Consider the following 22,154-nt stretch of genomic DNA (forward strand, 5'->3'; position numbering starts at 1 on the left):
GGCCAGTTCACACTGGAGCAATGCGGGAACCCTGCAAATCCAGTGTGGGTTCCCGCATCGCATACAACTTGCAGGCAGTTCACACTGCCATATGCAAACTGCTGGGAGTGTCAGTAGAAAGCTAATGACATCCCCAAATCAGTTCACATATCGCAGAGCGAACTGCAAATTCAGACAACACCCATGCGATCCGATTCTGCTGCAGACCAAAAAAAGAGTCCTGTGTTTGGTCCGAATGCAATGCAAGTTTGGTCCGAACGCAATGCAAATTCAACCATACAATCTGTATGACTGAGTTTGCATCACACTAAATCACATGTGATTTGCAGTGCGGGGCAAATCACATCCGATGGCGGACAGCACAGCAGTGTGAACCCTCCTTAAGGCCCCTTTCACACTTATGCGACTTGTCCTGCGACTCCTGCATCCATAGACCTTAAGATTACACTGGCATGGCTTCAAATCTAATTTTTGGCAAAAAGTGCTGCAAAATCGCGGGACTTTCAGGTCGCACAAGTGTGAAAGGGGCCTTATGGACCTCAAGTTGTATGAAAAGTCGGCCAAGTGTGAAAGGAACCTAATGAGATTCATTGATAACACCTTTGAATTAGGCCCCATTTGCACCTGTGCGACCAATGCCTGTGTAATCTTGCGGTAAATGGACCTCAAGCCTTATCAAAGTAAAACCAAAGTAGTGCAGGGATGAATTTGACCCACTTGCAGGATGCACAAGTGAGAATAGGGCCTAATTCAAAGGTATTATCAATGAATCTCATTCACACTGCTGCAACCTCAAAGTCACACTATTTTTCTGCCACTTTGCTGCTGCAACTTGGCCCCAACTTCTGGTAATGGCTGTGTAATATTGCGCCCTATGTACCTTAAGTCACATGAAAGTCACACTAAAGTAGTACAGGGACTACTTTGAAGTTTTTGCAACGTGAAGTAGCATAGATATGAATGGTTATCATTGAGAATCACACTCACACTCATTTGATCGCAACTACGATTACAATTTTTTTATTTTTGTTTATTTGCAGATATGCAAACCTGTATTTCTACATATAATGATATTTGAAGGTAAACTTAGGGAGTTCGATAAGAAATGGTGTCCCTGGGATATCAGAAGCTGAATTACAAAGGCCCAGTTTGAGCCCTGGTTCACACCGACAGCAGGAGGAAATCATGTGAGTTCAGCTGAACTCACACGATTTCATTTCTGCATGTCAGTCTCTACTGTAGGGGAAATTTCAGAGACATCTGTGCAGGTTTCTGCACTGATGTCAATAAAAAAATCACACCCCAAAGTCACCAAAATGTAGTACAAAACTACTTTTTGGAAATTGCGGCCCGGCACCAATTAGAATGGTGCAATTTCCACCGATTTGACATGTCAAATCACATGTCAGATCGCACCAATGTGAACCAGGGCTGACACATACAACACTGCCTATCCACCAGCTGAATTCATTACCTGCAATTCTCCACAGCTGTTATTATATAAAGATTACTCCTTTATCATTTACTTGCAGGTGTGCTGAAGAGATTAGTTTTTTGGTGCACAAATACTTATAGAAATTATAAGATATGTAAGGAAGATATTGCACCCAAAACCACCACCCCCAAAACTAATTAAAAAGAAGAAAGAAAAGAGAAAAAAAACACAACAAACAAGCTCAACAATGCACTTTTATTTTGCCAGCAGAAACAAAATTATGTACATTCATTTACTAGCTTCAAAAAAATTTCTACAGGATATATGGTGCTACATTTAGCAAAACAGTTAGCAATTGGGTTTTAAGGGCCCTGCTTATAGAAACATACTTAACAGTCATTATTCTTACAAAGCATTCCAACATAATATTAAAAAAGGCAAATATTCAAAATATAACACCCACCACCAGCCCACATTCCACACACATACATACATTGGTGAGTATGTTCTGCTTGAAGCTGCATTTCTGTGTACATGATTAAGCAATGAGATCGAAGAGTAGAAGGTCAGCACATGCTCCCAAACCATGTTTGCATGGTCAGACAGGAACAATACACACACAACATTGACAGCATGGCCACATAAACCCACATTTGATTGAAAAAATGCACAAGAATTTCAGCAAACAGCCCTAGTTGGGTGTTTGCCAATATGCACAATATCATTCCTTCTCCCCCCCACAAATCACAGCAAAAAACTTGGCCTACTCAGGCCAAACAACCCCCCCTACTGCACCCCTTTATATAAGATAGGTTGTATTGTTAGCACACTGACACACGCCCAATGGAAGTAAACGCCCACCAGTATCTTTCAATCTGTCTCTTCATGTATGTCTAAAATGATTGTACCTGATGAGCAGGAACACATAATACTATTTGCAATTGCGTTAGCCTACAGGCCAAAGATCAAAGTCCATTTGCATGCACATAAAGAAAGCAACAGTTTTCTAAGCATATGAACCTTTGCAGTGTAAACCCTACAATTTTAAATGTCCAAGTCCCTGGGCATAATTAGTGCTAACAAACATTAACATCGGTCTCTGGCTGCAATGGGCTTCCGATCTAAAGTCCAAGACTAAAGCCTCGTACACGCGATCAGATTGTTGGCCAACAAAAACGTGGACTTTTGTCCGAAGGGTGTTGGCCCAAACTTGTCTTGCATACACAATGGCACTCAAATGTTGGCCAACAATCACGAACGTAGTGACGTACTACGTGGTTTTTCAGCTCTGTAGCACCACCCTTTCTGCTCCTTTTGCTAATTTTGTGTTATGCAGCGTACACGCGGTCGGACTTTTCGACCAGACTTGTCCGACGGATGCCGACGGACCAAATCCGGAGGACAATCTGAACATGTGTGGGCTTCACCGGACATTCAGCGAACTTTTCCAGACGCAAATCTGACGGACTTTAGATTTAGAACATGCTTGAAATCTTTACGTCGTAACTCCGCTGGACCCAGAAATCCGCTCGTCTGTATGCTAGTCCGACGGACAAAAAACGACGCTAGGGCAGCTATTGGGTACTGGCTATCAACTTTATTATTTTAGTCTGGTGTATGTCATCACGTACAAATCCGTCGGACTTTGGTGTGATCATGTGTAGGCAAGTCAGTTTGTTAAAAAGTCTGTCGGAAGTCCGTCAAAAGTCCGTCGAAAGTCCGCTGGAAAGTCTGTCGGACTGGTCCGGTCGAAAGGTCTGCCTGTGTGTACGCGGCCTTAGTAGAAGTTTGGTGAGAGTTGATTCGCGCTTTTCATTTTGTGCTTTTCAGTTAGTTTCTGAACGGCCGTTATCAACCAGACATGTTTCGGAATCGGAGGAGATAACGTGTTATTTATTATTGGCCTATTATTGGCTCTGACATAATTTTTTTGGTTGACTAATGATTTCATTTGTTATATTTTCTATATTTTTGGATGCATAGAATGCATTTTTTGGTTAAGTTCTATTGGCAGATGCACAATAAAAAAATTGTGGCGTATGGTATAATGGTGTTGTGGTAACTTGCCCAAATAAAAAAAAAAAAAAGCATAATAATATTATTCTTGATATAACTAGAAAAAAAAAGCCTTTGAAAATTTGTTTGCAATAACTCCATCAGTATCACCAGCAAAGCAGCTTCATTAATATCCCATTAGGGATGAGCCCGATGTTCGAGTCAAATGTAAGTTCGACTCAAACATTGGTGTTCGCCTGTTCGCCAAATAGCGAACAGTTTGGGGTGTTCTTGGCAAATTCGAAAGCCACGGAACACCCTTTAAAAGTCTATGGGAGAAATAAAAAGTGCTAATTTTAAAGGCTCATTTGCATGGTATTGTTATAAAAAGTGTTTGGGGACCTGGGTCCTGCCCCAGGGGACATGTACCGTATCAATGCAAAAAAAAAGTTTTAAAAACAGCCGTTTTTTTCGCGAGCAGTGATTTTAATAATGCTTAAAGTGAAACAATAAAAGTGAAATACTCCTTTAAATTTCATGTCTATAGTATGCCTGTAAAGTGGCGCATGTTTCCCGTGTTTAGAACAGTCCGAGAGCAAAAATAAAAAAATTAAAAATAAAAGTGTCCCATGAAGTCCATTCATCTTCTTCTCTCGCTTCGACGGACCGGAAAAAAAAAAAAGCCGCACGCCGCCACCGATCTGCCTCCATGGGAGGCATCTGCTGTAATGACCGGCCTCTCAGGTGACAGTTCTTTTATAACTGAGGGCGGGCCCACACAGTAATGTCGCCGGGTAACCCCTCCCCCCTCTGACGCACAAGGACATCCCTATGGCTTCCCTGTAGCGTCAGAGGGGGCAGGGTCACTCGGTTACGCCACCTGAAGGGCCTGGTATGGAATTTGGGGGGACCCCTCACGCAATTTTTTTTTTTTTTTTTTGATTTGGTGTTCACCTTAATATTCATACCAGACCCAAAGGGCCTGGTAATGGACTGTGGGGGAATCCCATGCCATTTTTTTCAATGACTTTTATGTGTATTGTCGGGACCGACAATTCATTATAGCCGCGAGTACTTTTAAATGACTTTTTTTCCTTTAGAAATGTCATTTTGCTCTCGGACTGTTGTAAACATGGGAAACATGCGCCACTTTACAGGCATAACATAGACACCCCCAGGTAATATTTAAAGCAATATTTCACTTTTATTGTTTCACTTTAAGCATTATTAAAATCACTGCTTCCGAAAAAACATTTTTATATCTTTTTTTGCATTGATACATGTCCCCTGGGGCAGGACCCAGGTCCCCAAACACTTTTTATGACAATACCATGCATATAAGCCTTTAAAATTAGCACTTTTGATTATTCATGTTCATGTCCCATAGACTTTAACAGTGTTCACGTGTTCGAACAAATTTTTTGCCTGTTCGCATGTTCTGCTGTGAACCAAACTGGGGGGGTGTTCGGCTCATCCCTAATGGTGAATTATGGTTTCTAACCTTCCATGTTGCCTGACTCGTTTGCTCCGCAGAGTATTCCTGCATTAGAGGAGTATCTCCATGGTCTTCTTTCCACTTGGGCACAAGTCCAGGAGGCTTTGCCTCATGCTAATGATAGGTACAGACTCTATGCTAACCACAGACACCTGCCTGTGCCTTCCTACCAGGTTGGGGACAGGGTCTGGTTATCATCTCGCGACCTTCGACTTTGTGTTCCCTCACTGAAGTTCGCACCTCGGTTTATTAGACCTTTCCATATTCTTTGCAGGATTAACCCAGTGGCTTACACATTAGACCTTCCTTCTAATATGCATATTTCAAATATATTTCATGTCTCCTTATTAAGACCCTTGGTCTGCAATCGCTTTACCACCTCGGTGCCACGTCCTCACCCTATACAGGTTGGGAACCATGAGGAGTATGAAGTGCAGTCCATTGTTGACTCCTGTAGGTTCCGTGGGTGAATACAGTACCTGGTGCATTGGAAATGATACGGTCTGGAGGAATGCTCTTGGGTCTCATCCTCGGACGTACATACCCCTGTCCTCCTCCGTGATTTCCATAGCCATTTTTTGCCTCAAGCCTGGTGGTCCTGCGAGGGGGAGGGTCGTTGAGGAGGGGGTACTGTCAGGGCTGGGCTCAGCCCTACCTTCTCAGATCTGGCTGCGCAGCTGTCGGCTAATTGCCAGCTCCCATCTCTATCCACAGTTGCTCAGCTGTTGATGATCCTGCTCGTCAGTCCTGCCTATTTAAGCCATCCAGTCCAGAGGAGCTCTACCTTCACCTTGGCCACATCACAAGAAACTATCTCCTGTGTTCCTGTTCAAAGACTGGCTTTTCTGACATCCCTTCTGGCTCCAGATCCTGCTTGCTGTTCCACTACATTGATCCCTGACTTCTGGCTTGGCTGACTATCCGTTCCGGTTACTGAACTTTGGCTATGTTTTGACTACGTTTGTTCTTTTTACTTTCATTATTAAACTAGTGTGATTTAACTGTACTTCTGTCTCGGCCTCAGGGTTTCTGACACTCTTGCAATATATAAACCATCATATATGAATAAAATAAGGCTTTCAAAAGATGTGCTTATGTGTATATATGTCCAAAAGGATTTCTTAACCTTTCCTGACACTGCCTGTACTGTGCATTTCCATAGATGTTGTTGGCATCAAGAAGGTTTTTTTTGTTTGCGCAATGGATGCATGTATTGTTAGAAATGTGACAGGATGTGTTTTTCCTCAACACTGTTAATGATCTTTAAAACAGACCTCTACTTTTCCTATATCAAGTTAATTACCAGTTTCATATTATTTTGCGGTATTATCTATGTGTACTTACCTTCCATTTGGTCTACCACTACCCAATTTTCCATCGGCACACCCAGAAATTCCTGTGTGAATTTTTTCATTTTATGCACAGAGGTTGTGCATCCCCCAACAATAGAGGACAAAAAGAAGTGGTACAACGAAGGACTTTCACTACTTCCTTCTTTTTTCTGTTGGAGATACATAAATAAGGAGCTCCACCAAACACAAATAAGGAGCTCCACCAGACACACCTGAAAACTGGAATTATACAATGGGTTCCTGGTGTTTTCTATAATAATACTTATTTACAATCTCACTACTTCCACATCCAACACCCAGGCCTGGTGATTTCTAGCACAGGCACCAAGCACTGCATTGTGGGTAGGCATTGTCATGTTTTCCACCATGTCCAGAAATACTAAGTATAATGCATGCAGGCAAACAGTGGGACAAGTTGACAGTGTAGTGAGAGAAAGGTAAATGTGGCCAAAGTACAGGTTCTTTTTAAACCCCGCCAAGCTGTGTATTCAGCCCCTATATGGTCTTTCATTCGTGTGTCTACAGTATAAACCAAAATATGACTGTAATATTTCATACATGCATTGTCAATTGTGTGTTGAAATACAAAAAATTGTGAAAATGTTGGTAGGTATTTGTTTTTAAAAAGAAACTAGAGAACTGTAGAAAAATGTCAAAATGTAATTTTCTTTTTTTAGTTTGCCTAACTTCTTTTTTTTCGAAATGATGAATACAAATTTTAGTCCAATCTTACTGTTAGTTAAAAAAACTTGGCAGCCTTGCCTGGGATTGTCCTTGAAAATGTGGGACAGTTGGCCAATATGAAGAGAACTATGGGAGTGTGTTCAGGTTCAGCCAGTTCATTCTATGAATTATTGGTAACTCTCCACTACCCATCTCTGTTCTAGGGCAAGTCTCTTCAGATGTTTTGGATTTCTGTTAGACAGACAGACAGTAAACAGTGCTTTATTCCCTATTGTAAACCTTAATTAAATTGTAATAACATTTGTTCTTTGACTTTTTATTCATAAAATGCATGCTTATGGCAGTTTAATCATAACCACCTCTTATTTTGTTCTTGTTTTTTAACACTGCTTGTGTTGCCAGGTCAAAATCCAGTAACTGTTTGCTGCAGACAAATCCCCAAAGCATCAGCTCTGTCATTATTCCTTCCAAGCTGCCAGGCATGACGTATACAGCAGATGAACAATGTCAAATTCTCTTTGGACCGACGGCATCATTTTGTCAAGAAATGCAGGTACAGGGCATCATAAAATATTTATAAAATCTATTCTATAAACCACATGTTGCTTAATCGCTGACTCTGGGGATAATAAATGCACTCTGATAATTATTTTGTGCTTTTATTGTGTTGTGTTATGTTGGTTAGGGCTTATAGTGTAAGCTAGAACAGACCATTTTCAGAGATTGTTCTTAATAAATGTTTAAATGTGCATTATAAAAGGTTAGATTTGGCAAAAAACACATTTAAAGGGAGTTTCCAAATAGATTGAAACTCTCCATTAGACTGTGGCTTTTCTGTGTATTATTATGGAGGGGTCTCCTTCTCCCACACTATACAAAAATGGTAAAAAGGGGAACTCCAGTTTTTCAGAGCGGGTGGAGGGGAGAAAAGTGAGAGGGTAGAGTGGAGAGGGGAGATAGGGAGTTGGAGACGTGCAGGTGAGAAAGAGAAGATTATTATTATTATTATTATACAGGATTTATATAGCGCCAACAGTTTATGCAGCACTTTACAATGTAGCAGGGGGCAGTACAATTACAATACAGTTCAATACAGAAGGAAGATGAAAAGGGATAAAGGAAAAGCCAAGAAGGGAGAAAGATGATTGGATAAAAAGAAGATAAGAGGTAGAAGAATACAGGAAAGAGGAGAAAGGAGAACAGTGAAAAAAAAAGGGGGGGAGACAGGGTGGGTAAGTTGGAGAGGGGCAAGAGAGGAGGTTGGGGACAGGAAAGAACAAGAAGGGTAAGAGAGAGGGGATTAAAGTCAGAAGCTATTAATTTGTTTTGGACAAGTTCATCAAAATCTTAAAAATGAGAATAAAGCAATAATCAATACGTAACAAAAAAAAAAAAAAAAAAATATATATATATATATATATATATATATATATATATTGATTTTCCCTTTTGCATCATATTATATAGCATGTGCAACTGCCTTCACTATATACAAAACATACCATTTACAGATGCTTTGTTAATAATTATGTTGGGACATGGTCTGGTCCTGGTCTGAGATGGCCGCCTAACTTCTGAGCTCCGACACCCCGAGGTCCAGCATTTCTCTTAGCAGGGGTAACCTCCAACAAATATTGGTGAGAACACACCTCAGTGCTTCAGCTACCTGGTCCTGATCACCTAGAGACCAGGAAACCCAGCTAAGTTGGAATATACCAAAGTTATACCATACACAGCTGCAGAAGGAAGCCATGTCCGCCTCGCAGGCCTCCTCCCGGAGATCCCGCTCTCCTAACTGAAGTCCTCTCCGCTCACAAGAAAGAAACACTGCTTCCTCAAACACATGAGCGACAGTAGCCTAAATGATCTCTGACATAAAGAACACCCTTACGGCAGCTATTTCAGAATTACGGGCAGACATACACATCATTAACTCTAGAGTGGGGGAGGTGGAGAGAACAACAGTCCGCCATGATGCTTCATTCTGCCAAGTCCAGCAGGTCACAGAATCTCATGCCATTCATCTGCGAGAAATGCAATGCCACCTAGAAGACCTGGACAATCGAGCAAGATGCCACAACTTGAGGGTGAGAGGACTCCCGGAAACTGTAGAACACAACCAACTTGATCCAACTACAGTTGCCCTTTTCAATGATCTGCTTGAGAGGCCCCAAGATGTTCCAATAGAAATGGAATGCATTCACAGAGCACTCAGACCACGAGGCAGGGACACTGATTCCCCAAGAGAAGTGGTGTGCTGCCTGGTCAGCTTTCCTCAAAAATAAGAAATCCTCAGGAAAGCACGCAATAGAGGCCGTTTGATGCACCAGGGCACAGAAGTCAAAATCTATCAGGATCTATCAAATGTTACCAATGTTTAATGGAATTGAGACCTCTTTTAGACCTTCTCCACTCCAGATCCTTCAACTATCAATAGAAATTCCTATTCTGCCTCTCTGCAATCAACTAAGGCTACACAGCAAACCTGAAGGTTCCCGAGGACCTAGAACACATCTACAACACCTTGGATATCTCACTAATCAATCTACCTGATTGGTATAGAGACTTTGGCTTGCTGCCAGTGAGACGTGTTACATCCATGGAAGACATTTATTAAGCGGGTCACCATGGCCCGGGGTGCCAACGCTCCCTCACAACGCACTACCTTCCACCAGCTGCCCAAGGCATACCAAGAAACGACAACTCTACTGCATCCGGGCTCACCGCAAGGCTCGCCTCTCCGCATAAAGAAGAAACCCTACAATCTCCAGATTGCATGCCACGGATTAAGGTACTCCTCCTCCCCCCCTGACTCTCTACCACTATGGTGACTGTACCTCCCTCCTCTTGCCCTTCCACAGATAAGCGTACCTTACCCATGCGCTATTCAAGTACCTCTTCTCCCCATGCGTATACCCTCACCATTTGAAAGATCTGATCCCCATTCTTACAATATTTCACATTAATGAAACAAAACACTTTTACCCACTACAAGCTGTCCTATGCTTCAAAGATGCCCTTCGGACAGATTTCTTTCAGATCCAATCCACATACCACCAGAACTATGCCTCAACAGATATCTTCCTGACACCTCACTTGCTACGAGATAACTCCACGTATCAGCGATCAAGCAGCATACCTTACAATCCCACCTACTAGGTCTACCCAAGGTTACTCAGTGCCCTTGATCCCTGGTGAGGGACAGATTTTCCATGTTAACCCCCTGGACATCTCCATCCATAACAAACATCAGACTCTCTGCCTTTAATCTGTCCCAACAAAACTAGTCATTTCCTGAACGCTCAAACTGATCGCTCAAAATGCCAAGCCCACCAATTGTCCTCATCTCTATACTCCCTTACTCAAAAATGTATAAAAAGACACCCAGGCAGATAGATAATTAGTTGATGCACAGGGTGGTTCAAGGTCAGAACCGTATCCCTATGCTGGGGCCCCTCCTAAATTAACAGGTGTGGTTCCGTAAGGTCATGCATAAACTGAAAAAAATGGGGATTAAAGGTCACCAAGAAACCTTATTAAGGAACACTCTGGACTTACAAAACAACTTTAAAGAAAATGATTAAATAATTGATACAAAAACTACCACTGGTGCAAACATTAAAAAATGAAAACGTTGTCAAACAACACCTCATACACCACCACACAGTCCTCACTGCAATAAGTCTATGGGGATACATGGGCTCTTCCACAGACAGTGGGATAAAAAGGATGAGATTATTCTAATGGTAAATCACTCTATCCACAGAGCCCAATCCTGGAATTACTCCAATCGAAGTGTATAACAATCCACATAGAATGCAGCTGAAACTGAGTGTTCAATAGAACTGCAATGAGGGTATTGCAGGCTGGATGGGGAGATAAGGGCGGGATGGAAATGGGAGTAGCTGGCTGTACCTTGAATGAGGTCTATGGATAAACAGCAGAACCAGTCACAATAGTTGGTGTAAGTTAACCCCGACAGGAGATTCACAGCCACATGTCGCTGGGTGAATAAAGACTGGTGAGGATGCAGCACATAAATCGCATATAGCAATCACTGGGCAGCATGTAGCCGCTATTCATCAGTATGCTCACCACCCCTTGTCTCACAGAAGGGGGGGTTTTAGCAAGTTCTCATGCTGTGTGTAATCAATGCTTGCCAGTTCCAGCTACGCAGTCCAATAGCCCGGGAGGATTGAAGTCCTGCGAAGCCAGCCTGCTTCCCAATAATTGGGAGGGGTGGAAGGGTGGGTCAGGCAGGATCACCTGAGTTGCGTTGTGACATCACGCAGACCAGTTTTTTTCACCTATCAGTGAACTTTTTCAGAGCCAAGATGTTCACTGATTGGTAAACGAAACCGGTCAGCGTAACACAATTTATGCCTTTATCTGTTGACATGCTCTGGTTCAATATTTTTCAAGTTGTTGAGGATCCCGGAGGGGAACTAACAGAGGCAGTGTGATTCACAACAATCATTCATATCCACACCTCATTTATCTATATTATATCTATATTTTTTCAAATATAATTATAAATTTCCAGGTCAACCCTCTTGCAAAACTTTCTGGAAAAACACTGCCCCAAATTCCGTACCTCCGGTACCCTAATGACTCCCTTTCTTAAAGCATTCAACTCTCTTACCACTTCCAATCCACTTACACCAAGCTTATTAGAGGCACAAATCTCAGTTATATCCAAAGAAGGTAAGGACCCCACCCAAACAGCAAATTACAGACCAATCTCTCTACTAAATGTAGACATTAAAATTTCGCAAAAATCTTAGCCAACCACATACTTCCCCTCCTCCCTTCCATTATCGCCCAAGATCAAGTAGGATTTGTCCCTGGTAGGGGGAAAAAGCAATCAACCTATACCACCTTCTGACTTCCTCCAACTAAGCTGGCTTTTCCTGTCCTTACACGTGGAGAAGGCAATTGACAGGGTGGCCTGGGGTTACATGGAAGTAGTGCCCAACTTTATGGGTCTGGGCAAGCTTCTACTAAGCTTCATCATGTCTCTCTACACAAACCCTGTGGCAAAAGTTTGAGTCAATGGCCTCCTGTCAAATGACGTCTCTATCCACAATGGTAGCAGACAGGGTTGCCCCTTTTCCCCCATCTTATTCGTACTCACCTTAGAACCCTTTTTACGTAGCCTAAGAAATAATCCTGATATTCGAGGAGTACACACTCCCAACAAAGAATATAAACTTGCTGATGATATCCTTCTTTTTCTCACAGAACCAGATATCTCATTACCAAACCTATTTGTCGAATTTCGCCAATTTAGACTAATCTCCAATTTCAAGATCAATTTCTCCAAATCTTATGCACTAAATATCTCCCTTCCTCACCAATTAGTCACCCATTGTCAAGAGAATTTCCCCTTCCAATGGAAAGAAGATGCAATAACTTACCTAGGCATCCAACTCCCTTGCCACTTAAAAATTTTATACCCTAAGAACTATCTACCCATCTTACAAAATCTCACCAATGACTTAAACGTTGGAATAAACCCATCTTTTCCTGGTTTGGTGGAGCAGCTATTCTAAAAATGAATGCCCTCCCCCCATCTTCCTAATATACTACAAGCGGCTCCAATCCACATCCCCACAGCCTGCTTCCGAAACTATAAAATTTTATGCACCAAATTCCTCTGGGAGAACAGAAGACCTAGGATTAGCTACTCTCAACTATCTTTGCCCAAACAAAATGGTGGGATAGGCCTACGAGACCTCAGAAATTACTACTTGCTTGTCACCTTTCTAGGGTACTTAATTGGAATATCCATGACAAATTAAAATAACGGGTTGACGTTGAAGCTTCATTCACCCCACTTCCCCTACACTAGCTTCCCTGGATACTGTCGAAACATATTCCAACCGAACTCCGTAGCCACCCCCTGATTAGACCAACCATTCAATGCTTTTGCATATATGCAAATCCACGTCCCTATCCTCAATATCAGGCTCTTTCACCCCTCTTCGCCTTAACCCTGACTTCCCTTCTGGAATGCACCATAATTTCTTATATGACAGCTGGCCACACAAATATTTCAGCACATCACTTTTTTTCACAAGGTAAACTTTTACCTTGTGAAAACCTTCCATCGAACAGGGAAATACCCTCCACCTCCCCTTGAACCTACACTCTACTTTCACATCCCAGTTCTTTAGATAAAAAATTGTCCCCAGACCCCTCTCACCTTTCAAAACTTTATACATAAAGCAAACTCCCCAATGCCACCTAATTTCTACCATGCACACTCTTTTATTCAAGGACACCTTCCCCCAAGGATGGACTAGCATGCAGAGCTTGCGAAAAAGACCTCTCACTTCCCCTGTCACCAGAGGAATGGGAACAAATCCACATGAACATCCATAAGGGATCTATAAATATTGATTGTTGAGATAAAATGCTACGCACTCAAAACAATCTCTCAAATTATCTTAATTATAGCCAACCTACAAAATGCAAATATGATCAATCCTAAGATAGAAATTACCTGAAACAATCACTACAATGCACCCCTCAGGCCATATAAGTCACACAAAAATCCCCATTCTCAGACACCACCCCCAACACATTAAACTTCTTGATACTAGCACTCTTCTAACTCTTTGAAAGCATTCACCCAAAACAGGCTCTGACTCCCTAAACATCCTCAAACCCATTCACAATGAGGTACAAATGCCTATTAGGGTACCTACTCAAACCTACTCAAACTCTAACCATACTGTTATGACTCATCTTTACGATTAAATTGTTCTTGGTTTTGTTTACATCAAACTATTGATGGTCTTATACCATTTATTTGATATTTTATATTTCTGTAAGACATTTTATTATGCTTGTTCTCTTATATTCTCAATAAAACCTTATGAAAAAAAAAATTGTGTCAAACATATGAGTGGACAAAATTAGGTACACCCCATGGAAATTGTTGACTTTTTTTAACACATTTGAACAGCACAACATTCTAAATAAACATCTGTATTCAGACATAGCCTACAGATAAGGTGATATACTTAAATCAAACACTCATGGAAAATGTGTGTTTTCAATCATTTATTCAACAAAAATATCAATAGATGTAATAGTGTACTGTCGAAAAAGTAGTTACACCCTGGTCCTCAGAAGCTGCATTGCCTCCTTTAGAAGGAATGACTTTCTGTAGCCAATTAGCTTTATTTCCCACCAGTCTCTAACATTTACGTATTGACTCCTATATGCAAAATTCTTTCAGGTGAAGGATGTTTGTGGGCTGCTTTACACGAACTGCTGTTTCAAATCCATAAATAACTTAAGAAGGGAAGTATGAATAACCCTGTAACACGCCTACACACTGTGTGCATAGTCTCTTATAACTAAAAATGACCTACAAAAAAGGGGTTAGTGTAAAGATAAAAGATCTGAACACAAGAAAAGTGGCTACCTATAGAGATTAATTGGCATCAAGTTAATGGTTAATGGTACAAAATTAACTTTACTGAAAATGTGTAATAATGCACAAATACTAAAATTTAAATAATCCTACATCCATCACCATATAAGAAGAATGACAACGTTGTCACCCACAACACACATAGACATAAACCCCCCCTCTACAGGATGTCAGGATGGGGGGCCACAAATACGATAGATAGGGTCTGAAAGTGGATCAGATGCCCCTGTGTAAAGTGCCTCCCAGGTGCACACAAGTGATAGGCCAACAAGAGCACTTGGACGGTGTGTATCTGACCAAGACTTGGTCTAAGTATGTGAGGATAGCTGCAAAAAGGGACAAGCTATGCTTAGCTGATAATGCCTGTGTCAATTCAGAGAGTCAAGCAGTGGAGTATGTCCTCACTCCATTAAGTAATTAGCTTCAGCATTGAATGCCTGGCAGTCTCTGTAAAACTGTCTAGGGATGTCTGTACACCCTGCTGTATCTGAAGGATAATTCTGTCCTTAACAAGCAGGAATCAGTGTGGCTTCAATGTGTGCTATACAAACACAAAGTATCCAGCTGAACAGGAAAAAAGAGGAACAAATCAGCGCAAATATATATACAAATAGCTGGAAGCAGCTGAACACCAGGGTCAAAAATCAAATCCCTGAGAGTAATATGTAGCAGATGGTGCAGTGCTAAAAAAATTTTAATAAACAATGAAAGAAAATAGTCCATAAACTTCAAACATTCATAAGTGTTGTGACATCATGCTGGAAACTTCGTGGGTAAAAGTGATTCCTCCACCAACATAAGAAATGGCCTCTCACCTCAGCATCCAGACCCTTTCGTTATAGAGGGTCAAATGCGCTTTCCCTTACGGGTCATATGAAGCAGGTAAGCAGCTGATCCAAATCAGTCAGCAGCGGTACCTGCTTCATATGACCCATAAGGGAAAGCGCATTTGACCCTCTATAACGAAAAGGTCTGGTTGCTGAGGTGAGAGGCCATTTCTTATGTTGGTGGAGGGATCACTTTTACCCACGAAATTCTAGCATGATGTCACAACACTTATGAATGTTTGAAGTTTATGGACTATTTTCTTTCATTATTTATTACATTTTTTTTAGCGCTGCACCATCTGCTACATATCCAGCTGAACAGCTGATAAGGTAAAGTTAAAACATTGCCGTCAGGGACGGTTCCAACAATCAAACAGCTCACTGAAACTCCTGCAGATATCTGTGTGCAGGGATACACCTCGCTGCTCTTCAGGGAGATCCCAAGCCCCCAATGTGACAGTTTGCAAACATTTGCAGTCAAGGACAGCCCATGACAGGATAAATACTCGCTGTTCACTGGGATTCAGTCTTGTCAGATGGGTCTACTGGTGCAATCAATCCCCTGCTTCTGTGTAGTCCCGGCTGTGTTGGCAGCTCATATAGTAGGTGTAGCTCGCAGGTATTACTGTGATGCAGTCGTCTTCATCATATAACTCACATGTATGTTCAGTCAATGAATAGTCATTGCTCCATCAAAGTTGGATCGGTTCCTGGGATTGTGTGGCACCTACTGACGCCATGAAACCCGCGACATCAACATATTTCACCAATTGGTGTAATTACATCAGCTTCAGCAGGACAAATTTTAAGTTTAAAATCCCCCAAAACATTTTATTGTGATTCAGATCACTAGGCTAGTTTATAACCCTCCTTTTCTTCTTATTTAACTTTTATTGATTGGCTAGTGTGCTTCTGATCATTATCATGTTGAAATATCCAATGCTGGTTCAACTTCATTATTCCGACAGATGGCCTTACATGCTCTTCAAACACACTTTGATATGATTCAGAAATTATAGATAATTTGATAACTAAAAGGTTCCCATACCCTGAAGCAGCAAGCCATAACCTCTCCACTACCATGATTTACAGATGATTTGAGTTTCTTCTCATGAAATGGTGCTCTTGGTTTTCACCAAACATGTCTACTGGTCAAGTGGCTAAACAACTCTATCTTTGATTCATCAGTCAACAGCACATTATTCCATGAGGCCTGGCTTTTGCCTTTAGGTTCGATGGCAATCTTTAATCTTGCTGTCATGTTATTTTTGGAAAGCAAAGATTTTTCTCCAGACACATCACCCATGCAGGTTAAATTGGTGCAATCTCTTTCTGATTGAAGATGCTTGCATTTCAAACCTACTGACAAGAGAGTTATTTGCAGATCTTGCCAATCTATAACACTTGTAGTTTATTTTTCGGATAATTTGGTACTCTTGCCAGTCTTATAGGCATCTACTACCTTCTTTCTGGGGGCCTTAGAGAGCTCTTTTGAACTTGGCATGATGACATCACACACATTAATAGCATAGGTTCTATCTGCATGCTCCACAAGGAGGTTCTAACTATTTGCACCTATTCTGGAAAAGCTGATTCTAATTTCATGGATTTGTAGTGGTGGTATAGATAGGAGCGTACTTACATTTTCCATGGCAAAATCTGCAATTTTGTTAATTTAGATTATGAGAATGAATAGATCACGTCAATTTTATGTGTTATTTGTTCAAGTATATCACCTCTATCTAGGTGCAATATGTGTATGAAGATCTAATATTTGCTTCCTCAAATATGTTGAAAGAATCAGCAATTGCCAAGGGGTATACTTGTTTTTTTTTAAATGACTGTATATAAATTGTGCAGCCTCTACATGGAGTATGCTTAAAAAGATATATATCCTACATTTTTATTAATTTTGATTATGAGAATGAATAAATCATGTCATGTTTATGTGTCATTTGTTCAAGTATATCACCTCTATCTGCACGCACATTTTGTTTTTAGCAAAGAATTAGCAATTTCAGTGAGGTGTACTTACTTTTCCAAATGACTGTATATCAATTGTGCATCCTCAACATGTAATATGCTAAAAAGGAGATATCATGTTGTGCAGGTTCCAGATGTACTCAGTGAATATAACATAATTTATCCACTTGAACTCTTTAGGATGTACCCGTATATTCTCAGCCTGAAGTGGCTGTACCGGTATGAAGGGCTTTTCTGTAAAAGTGGTGAAGAGGCTCTACAGCCACCTGATCACTTCTACAGGGTTTGGAAGGGGGCCTCCGTCGCCGCCAGCCACCTTCATTAAAATGTATATTTGCCTAAAAATTTGTGTTTTAAAAATGGCTGAGCAAATATTGTGCAACATATAAAATTGCAACAACCACCATTTTAATCTCCAGGGTCTCTACTTTAAAAAAATATATAATTTTTTATGGGTTCTTAGTAATTTTTTCCGAAAAAATACTGCTTTTGACGCGTATGTGAGAAGTGTTAGAATTAGCCTGGGGTACAGCAGCTAAAGCTGAGGAGGGGCTGTGGCTCATAACTGCTGCTCTAGACTCAAATAATTTAGCGTATTTAGTAAATTAATAAAAAGACCATTGGTAATTGAAATAAATTTATTGAAATAAATATTATCCAGGTGGTTATGGATCCCCTCTATTCCATATATGTATTAACTTGTCTATTCCTATAGTTAGCTAGTCTATTAAAACTCTGATAATGTTACTGTTGATAGCACAATTATATAAGGTTAGCTATGAAAATAAACACACTGCTTAGTAAAACAATGTCTTATTTATTTCCCAAGAAAATAGGAAATGCTAACACAAAAACACTAAAGGAAAATATTACAAAGCATATAACAAAGATCATCAATGATACTTATCGTAAGGAAATCCTTTAGATATTGTCTCGTCTGCTGGGCTCAAAATGGCAAAAGAGAACCATGAGGCTAATAGAAGCAAGAGAGAGATTTTTCCATTCTATATGTACTTTTAAACTCAATTCATACACCGTCCAGACCCAACTCCATTTTCCAGCCCATCTAGGCTTCTGACGAATCAAAGTAGTTAATAGGCAGTCCTTCCTAATATATTATTTTCTTGTCCGTCCTGCTGTATTGGACTCTAGGGGCAGTATTCGTCCATGGATCATCGCTATGCGACCTGGGTCATCTTCAGTGATAGCTATCCCTTTGATCTTCTGTAGTCATCTTGGCAGCTGTTGTTCTCTTTGAAGCTTGCTTGCAGAGTGTTAATCAAGGATTTCAATCTTATCACACCAGTTGGTCTGGAGCCAAGCTTTTGTTCCCATACCCCCTGCCCGGGGCATGAGTCGACACCCTACTGGGTCAACTTTCAACTTCCAACTTAAGTCACCTGGTTATATCAACCAGAAAGAAAACTCCAGAAATATGATAATAAACCATGTTGCCCTCCAACAGTAATGTACAAATATTAGTACTCACAGCTGCCAATAAGATTTTAGTCTGTTAAATCAGTAGAGAAATTATTTTGATAATTGTGCCACCCACCTGTGCATGGATAGGGTGACAGTGTCTATATAATCTTAAATATTGAGGAACAGAAGAACACTATCCCTAGCCCTGACCTTTTATCAACTGCCAGCACTGACATACACTGACATAAATAAATAGTTATGGGAAGCATTAATATTGGGTGTGTCTTTGTTTATCAACAAAGGTATTGATTTCCATGTCAACACTTCTCATGGTGACCTCATGGCTTTGTGATCAGGGGAAATCTGTAATTTTGCAGCAAAATCACTCCACTCATCACTATTGCATGGTATGCCTGGATATGTGAAAATAGCTAATGAGTTCTAAAAGCATAGGATTTAATAGAATGCAGGTGTACATTGGATAATTATTGTGGTAGATATTTTGCATGATCTAACCTATTTAGTACACATACCTGCATTTAATGGGTCTTTTGTGGTTTGGTAAATTAACATTTATCTTCAGGACAGTTTTAGGTCAGTGATTAAATGGAATTCAAATGTAACAGGCACTGATAATTGTTATTAATGACCTCCAAAGCATAACTTAGAGGTTCTCTGAGCATATGCAAAGTATGCTCAGCTGTTAACTCTCCATGAACTTCAAGTCAGTATATCTGGTCCGCTGAGTATTTTAATTTCCTTGTAATATTGGTATGAAAATGTAAATGCGATTAGGAAGCAAGGCCATAGCTATGGCAGGTCATGCAGTTGTTACATCACTTTACTGTACAACAGAACACATGTTCCTAATTGGAGTCAAGTCCCAGAGTGCTTTTGAGAGCTGAGGCCTCCCTTGAAAATAGTACTGTAGGGTCCAGTAATTTCTAATTACATTTCTTTAAAGTATGCTAAATAGAGAAATCCATGACTGCATTTCAGCTTGTATATTTGCACTGTGTTATACAGCAGATATGTGTCAAGTCGAGGGCCAGCACTGGGGGCAGGCATGACACTGCTCTGGCACACAACAAGTTACAAGCTACAAATTCAATTTCTCCCCTACTACATATCTGTAGAAAGAAACTGCTGAATGGGCAAGTAGTGATCTTTTTTTCTTGCCTTTTCAAAGCAATTTATTGCTGTTATAGCATACTAAATTAGAAGCAAACTGGAATCTAGTTTGAATGCCTGAACCGCAAATCCACCTAGGGTTATCTGTACCCAGTATCATGATCCAATTCTATCATGCCTTCCTATTCCTTGTATATTGAACTGTATTGTAATTGTACTGTCCCCTTTTTTAAGTGCTGCATAAACGGTTGGCGCTATATAAATCCTGTATAATAATAATCATTGATATTGTAGCATGACCCCCTAAGGTACTGCTTGGAATTACCTGCTCATCTGCACCGCCATGACCTAATGAACATTCCAACCCACCTGACACTATGGGTTCAGACATTTTTGCACCACCTTAAGGTAATAAATCAGACAACTCTGTGCATTTATGTTCTGGTAATGTTCACTGGAACAGTTCAAAGAAGATATTATCACAAAGAGGAGGTAATAGATCTGCAGAGTTTTGGGCAACAGCACCCACAAAGCAAAGGAATTCCTCCAAATAGCACAAACCAATATTTGCAGGTAAAACAGTCTAGTATATACACAAGTACAGTGGAATTCTGCTTGCACCTGAAAGGATATACTAGTTAGAAGATTATACTGACAAACTTCTAAAGGGTGAATCCTAGGCCAGCCTATAAACCTTTAACCCTAATGAGAGGTCAGACTTAATGGCAATGGTATAAGGACCCTTGTAGCAGTTATGACAGAAATGTCCTCGTTGCAGATCTGATGGTCTTCACCGGCATGTAGGAGCTCTTTAATTGTATCCAATAAGGTGTAATAGCAAGCAATACAATTTTTTGAAATCGTAATAGCTAAAGGTGTCTATGCACAGTGTTCAAGATAAGTTCAGTAAAGTATTCCCAAGGTAAATGTGTCTGTGCAAAGTGTCCCAGTGAAACTGTGAGAAAGGGATTTGTAAAGGTGGGTGATTGCCCTCTCACCAACGACCAGGCCGATTTGGGCCCCTCCGGACAGCAGTTCCTGTAGCAGCACACATGCAGCAGTTCCGCCGTATCGATCTCCCAATGCGAAGCTCTGAACACAGGTTGCCGGGCGGTCGAGGCGGTGCTGAATGGATGTCTGACGAACAGCAAGCAGTGCTAGGCCCCTCTCGCCCAGGTTGGAATGTGATGCACCGCGTGGTAGGCCGCGACCTCTCTCTCCTTGCACGGAGAGGTCCGTCTTGCGTCAGGAGTCAGGAGGACGAGACCCCTGGGCAAGGCGTGGGCTTCTTATATAGTTCCTCCCAGCAAACTCACCGATGGCAGCAAAGATCCCTGGGATATGTAGCCCAGGTACGGAGTCATGTGAAGCAATTAACAGTCTGAGGAACTACTTATCCCACAATCGCTTTAGTTTGGCTCACAAACATGATGTCAGTTGATAACACTGGGCACTAAAGGGTTATACAATGCATAGAAATACCAGAGGAACACTGTACTTTATAATTGTAGTCCACATTGCTACAATATTTTTTTAAGAGAGTCTTATTGTTCTCCCTCCACCACCACCACCTACACACACACATATACCAAAAGACACATAAATGTATTCATTTGCTAGAGATTCATGGTTCATTTTTTCATTGCTCACTCGTATCACTAAAGTGACTAGCAATTCATCACTAAGTAGCAAACAATTGCTAAACACATGGAACAAATTGCTTCTTTAGTTTAAACTACACAAGCGAGCATTCACCCTGTAAAAGAATAGATAATCAGCCAAAATATAACATAACTGGAATATAACTGTAATTTGTAGTTTACTTGTAGTTTACTAAACAGGTGGAAAGTTATGCTCCGTAAACACGATCCGAAAATCGGCCGACAGATCGTCCTTTTTTTTTGCATGCTAGTCGTATGTCGAATATGAAGAGCTTACTAAAGTTATGAAAATTTTCATGCTTGTCCGATCCAATAATATCGGATGAACTGTCGTGATCGGTTCTGGAAAGCTCTGTACTAAGGATCCAATCATTGTACGATCGATTAGAAAGTGGTATTAGTATGATTTTCGGATCGTGTGTATGGGCCATTAGAAGCAGTAATGCTAAGCAGGTTTTGGATGGCAAGAAGCATGCATATACTGCAGAACAATAAAAAAAAAAACTGACTATGAAAGCTGCATAAACATGGACTCTTCACAGCAATGTCTCTGTGGCTCAATCACGGTAACCCGTGGCTGCATAGCATAGTCTCTATAAGACTCTTTAACAACAGAAAGTCTAGCTGAGTATCACGCCATCAGCAAGACAGTTGACATAATCAATTGCTTGTGATTATCCTCATAAACAGGGTTCTTCCAGTGAAGTCCAGGGTAGCTCTGGTAA

General features: G+C 40.9%; 1 protein-coding gene across 1 annotated transcript in view; it reads left to right on the plus strand.

The window, feature by feature from the left end:
* Positions 1-22,154, plus strand: part of ADAMTS19 (ADAM metallopeptidase with thrombospondin type 1 motif 19) — a 520,219-nt gene that overhangs the window by 227,288 nt on the left and 270,777 nt on the right. Inside the window, exon 10 of the mRNA XM_073625112.1 lies at positions 7,364-7,514. Coding sequence (XP_073481213.1) covers positions 7,364-7,514 — 151 coding nt within the window. The remainder of the gene's footprint in view (positions 1-7,363; positions 7,515-22,154) is intronic.

The sequence above is a fragment of the Aquarana catesbeiana genome, linkage group LG01 (assembly GCF_042186555.1).
Source record: "Aquarana catesbeiana isolate 2022-GZ linkage group LG01, ASM4218655v1, whole genome shotgun sequence".
Classification (NCBI taxonomy): Eukaryota; Metazoa; Chordata; class Amphibia; order Anura; family Ranidae; genus Aquarana; species Aquarana catesbeiana.